At 31.8% G+C, this 4,717-nt stretch overlaps 1 protein-coding gene across 4 annotated transcripts in view; it reads left to right on the forward strand.

Moving 5' to 3' along the window:
• The window catches only part of LOC106461355 (ankyrin repeat and IBR domain-containing protein 1-like), a 268,562-nt gene that overhangs the window by 225,372 nt on the left and 38,473 nt on the right, over positions 1-4,717 (forward strand). For all 4 annotated transcript variants that reach the window (XM_022388283.1, XM_022388284.1, XM_022388285.1 and 1 more), the window contains one exon: positions 3,676-3,850. In XM_022388283.1, the coding sequence (XP_022243991.1) occupies positions 3,676-3,850 (175 nt within the window). The remainder of the gene's footprint in view (positions 1-3,675; positions 3,851-4,717) is intronic.

Consider the following 4,717-nt stretch of genomic DNA (forward strand, 5'->3'; position numbering starts at 1 on the left):
AAAACACACCCCCCACCACCACCAGATTCTACTAGTGGAGCTAGGGAGTCCTTACCACATCCAGTTTCCAGTCACTGGGGTGGTGGACAGAGACTTTTCCTCCAGAGTGTTCAAGTGAGTTACTCCACTCATGGAAAAGAGGGCGAAGCTGGGGACTCTCCTACCCGGGTCCTTGGATGTATTTCCCAGATGTCGGTAGGAGTGGCACCAGCCTCCATGGGAGCCTACTCATAATACTAGTTTCTACTTTATCTGGTTTTGGTGTGCTTAGACCTTCTTATCAACAATGTCAGGTTGTATGTTGTTAATGGATGGAAGTCTACTATCTCCTCCTACTGTAACCTCCAAAGTGATTATCAAAAGTTTTTTTCTTAAACTTGATATTTTATCTCTCTTTTCTACCCAAACACTATATCTGTAGCAAAATTTTCAATGTACAGTGAAATGAAAAATTTTTAATTTTGAAATAAATAATATTATTTTTCCTTTTCTTTGAATGGTCATTTGTCACCACATCTTTATTACATTTGTCTTCACAGTTTGAACAGTTAACCGTTTGAAATCTGTATTCTTTCAGTTTTATAATTTTATTGACTGGCCTGTATTTATTTGTGAAAATCAATAAATCACAGTAGGGCCAAATTAGCAGTTTCTTGTACATTGATGTACTTTTGTGCCATAAACTATGTGAAGAATGACACTCAAACATGTAACTTACTAAACCTACTTTCTTTATCCTAAGTTCATTGCCTAAACAAAATGATTTTAATTTTCAGTATGCATTTTAGAACACAAAGATATATATCTGTCATTATAATACAATTTCCCAAAACTTAACTTAATTGGATTTCTAACTAATATATAAATAGGTCTACAGAATTTTCTTTTTGCGATAAACAATGGCTTTTGTAAATACAGGTCAAGCACTTCATCTCAGCTACTGTCTTTTTGCATCCAAATTCACAAGAATGGTTGTAAGCTTGATATAGAAGAAGAAATGCTCATTCTGTTGGTTATAATCATTGCTATCAAATAAGGACGTGTGGTTTAGAAAACTGCCTTGAATGTTATGGAAAGATGGACTTGGTTTCTATAGTGAGGTGGAAAAAATTACTGATATCTCAGCAAATCAAGAAGGTGGAAGGTTCAAATTTTGTATTTGAGCCAGTCATTATTTATAGCTTGTTTTTCTAATTGGTTAGACATTGTTAAATCTATAGAATTTAAGATATACAGTCTAAAAGGAAGAATTGAGGGCAGAAACGTGTCACGTGATAAAGAGAAGTGAAGATTGAGAGTTTTTTGTAATTTTTTGATAATTTAAAAATTTGCTTTGTAAACTTTGTTTATATTGTTTAATTAAATTTTGAATGTAACTGTAAAATGTCATGACATGCACACTTATCAAATTTACTGAGCTATTATGGAAAGTATTAACTTTGTATATTGTAAAATAAACCAAATTCTTAATATAAAAAGGTTTCTTGTAAAATTTATGGAAAATTAAGGATTAATATGCGATAGTGTAATATAGATTTTTGCATTACATGGTATATTATTCAAAACAGAACAGATACAAGCAGTTGAAAAACTAGTTGCAACAATGAATTGCATGTGAATATATATGCATTTACTCCTCCCTCTTCTTCTGGATTAGTTATATCTGGATGATTGACATTTTAGTCACTCGTGTCATCATTTCTGTTTTATGTATGCGTTAAATTGTATCTTTAATGTTTCACATACATGAGAACAGCTAATATAGAATTTTGATTTCTTTCATGATGGTCATTACTCTTTTTTTTCTTTCTTTAAAAGTTTGTCATCATGTTTTAATGAATTTCAGAAAGTTTGATCTTGAAAAATAACTGTTTGCTTAAATGGATTTATAAATTTCTTTTAAAACAAATGTCTTCATAAACACTGATTCTTATAAAGTTTTGTAACTACTAAGTATTTTTAGAATGTCGAACATTAGAGTACAGTTTTTAATCATTCATCTTAATCATCATGAATGACAACAATATTAAGTATGCACCATTTACTTAATGTTTATCTGCTGCTTTTATTGATTGTGAAGTTTTTTTATATAAGTGAAGCTGCTCATGGCATAAAAGTTAGAATTAAACAAAAACACTTGACTGATGTTAATTACAAATAACAAAAATTTATAAATAATGAATGTTACACATATACTTTAACCTTAATTTCTTTCTGATCACTGTCTCTACAAATGACCTTTAATAAACATATTCCATTATACGTCTGTTGAGAAGACTCTCATTATAGGCTTAGATCCAGAGTTGCATAATCTTAATTAAAATTAATGATCTTTCCTCTATTTCATCTACCTCAAGTTTATGGATTCTCATGACATTCACATGTGCAAGTGTTGTATCTGCAGAAAAAAATAAACTATCATCTAATCTGTTCACTTTTTTCTATATTTTCTTATATCTCTTACAGCATTTGTTAGCTACATGACTTCACCGTCTTAATTTCATGCGCATTATTTCTATCTTTACCATGCTCTCTTCTTCTGTTTCCACTTTCTCTGCATTCTGAACAGAATTTTGAGACAGTTGATATAGGCCTTCTTTGAACAGCTTCATTTCTGCACTGTAGTTTTACATATTGTACTGTGTAGTGTAGACAATGATGGTACACTATCTTCTATTAATCCTTCAGTTATGTGTCTCCTAATACTGTTAGTGCTGTTCCTTGACTTCATTTGTACAATTTCTGTGGTCCAAAGAAATGTTTGAATTCTGTCTTTTTTCCAGAGGATGCGAGTCACTTCAGTCTGTGATAACTGTTATTTAGACAGTGTGTATCTATATGTTTGTTTTATTCTTTATCTGTTTTGTTTTATGTTCTGTCATTTAAAATTCAGTGTAGGAAATATAGTGTGATGTGATATAAGACTGTACTGTTTTGTTGTAAAAGGTGTTTTAAATATGTTCTTATCTTTCTCAACACTGCCTTCATCTCCTTACCACTTTAGTGGCAAAATTAGCTGTTGTTTTATAAGTTTTTGGCACCTAATTAACTTGTATAATCATCATCATTATGTGTGTGGATGGCCTCAAATAGTTGCTACCTCAGCAGAATCAGCTGTTGTTTGCTGGTGTTTTGACACATAATTAGTTTTAGAGACCATCATTAGTGTATATGGAGGACCTTGAATGGTTATTACCTTATATCAAGTGTTACAATGGCCTTCCACTGTAGCTATTACAAAGAAGGCACCAAAACCATTAGGGAATTAATGTTTAATCCATGTGAGAAGTTGAGGAACATTTTGAGTTTTGATAGGAATGATCAGAATGATCACCATTCATTTATCTTATTATAAAAATGCTTTAATTTTACAATAACTTGGACATTGTAGGATTTGCACTTTAATAATTTATGTCTAAATCTCGCACCTGTAGAAGGTTTGTGCATTAAAAAACTAAAAAACAGGGTGATAGTCCAAATAAATTACTTAATACAAATATGATAGTTGGTGTATTCCCCATCTATTTTCTATAGATTTTAAATCCATCAGATCACCAGATTGTATTTCATCCTGTATCTGGTGGTTACGTCCATAAAATTAAAGTTACTGTTACAATGTGCTTGATACAGATGTCTTCATATTTTTATGTCTCTAATGATGGTGATGTTTCTCAGGAGCAAATATCACAAGCTATCATGGCATCACTCTGGGATATGGATCCCCAAAATCCATGGGTAAAAGATGTACAAGGACGGCATTCAAACTTGTCAGCTATTTATGACTGGCCCGACTGTGATAGTGATGACAGTGAGGCATATGCTCATAATGCACTGACTGTTAGTATTTTAGGTAAGTTTGATAGAAACAAGGAGTGTCTTGTTTATTATTTCTGTTTTATTTGTCCTGCAAATGTTTTAGTGAATTAAGTTTTAAATCTATTGAAAAATAAATTATTCAGTTACATGTCTACAGTTAAACATGTATGCTCTTTTGTATTTTGTTGAATGCTGTTGTGGTAATAAAATGGTAAAACTGTAACAAGTAACTTACAAGACTAAAATACAGGAGGGTGTAAAGAAAATGTACTGCCTGATAATAAAATGAATTCAGACAACAAGTAAGAAACTGAAAAAAGTGCTTAAACAATATAACAAGGCATCGGTTATTTGACTTTACAACTTATCGCTGTCTGTACTTAAATATTTGATACTACTAGCTTTTATATTAACACTGAAAATTCATGGCTAATGGAAATGGGAGGAATACTTCTGCAAGAGGCAAAGATGACAAGATAATTTTGTTGATATTACACTATTGGTCAAACTACAGTTCTAGATTATCTATTCAAGTGATCGTTCTTATAATATGTAAGGGAAGGTTACTCCCAGTTCTAGATTGTCTATTCAAGTGATCGTTCTTATAATACGTAAGGGAAGGTAACTCCCAGTTCTAGATTATCTATTCAATGATCGTTCTTATAACACGTAAGGGAAGGTAACTCCCAGTTCTAGATTATCTATTCAAGTGATCGTTCTTATAATACGTAAGGGAAGGTAACTCCAAGTTCTAGATTATCTATTCAAGTGATTGTTCTTATAACATGTAAGGGAAGGTAACTCCCAGTTCTAGATTATCTATTCAAGTGATTGTTCTTATAACACGTAAGGGAAGGTAACTCCCAGTTCTAGATTATCTATTCAAGTGATCGTTCTTATG

This window comes from Limulus polyphemus, unplaced genomic scaffold (genome assembly GCF_000517525.1).
Source record: "Limulus polyphemus unplaced genomic scaffold, Limulus_polyphemus-2.1.2 Scaffold942, whole genome shotgun sequence".
Lineage (NCBI taxonomy): Eukaryota > Metazoa > Arthropoda > Merostomata > Xiphosura > Limulidae > Limulus > Limulus polyphemus.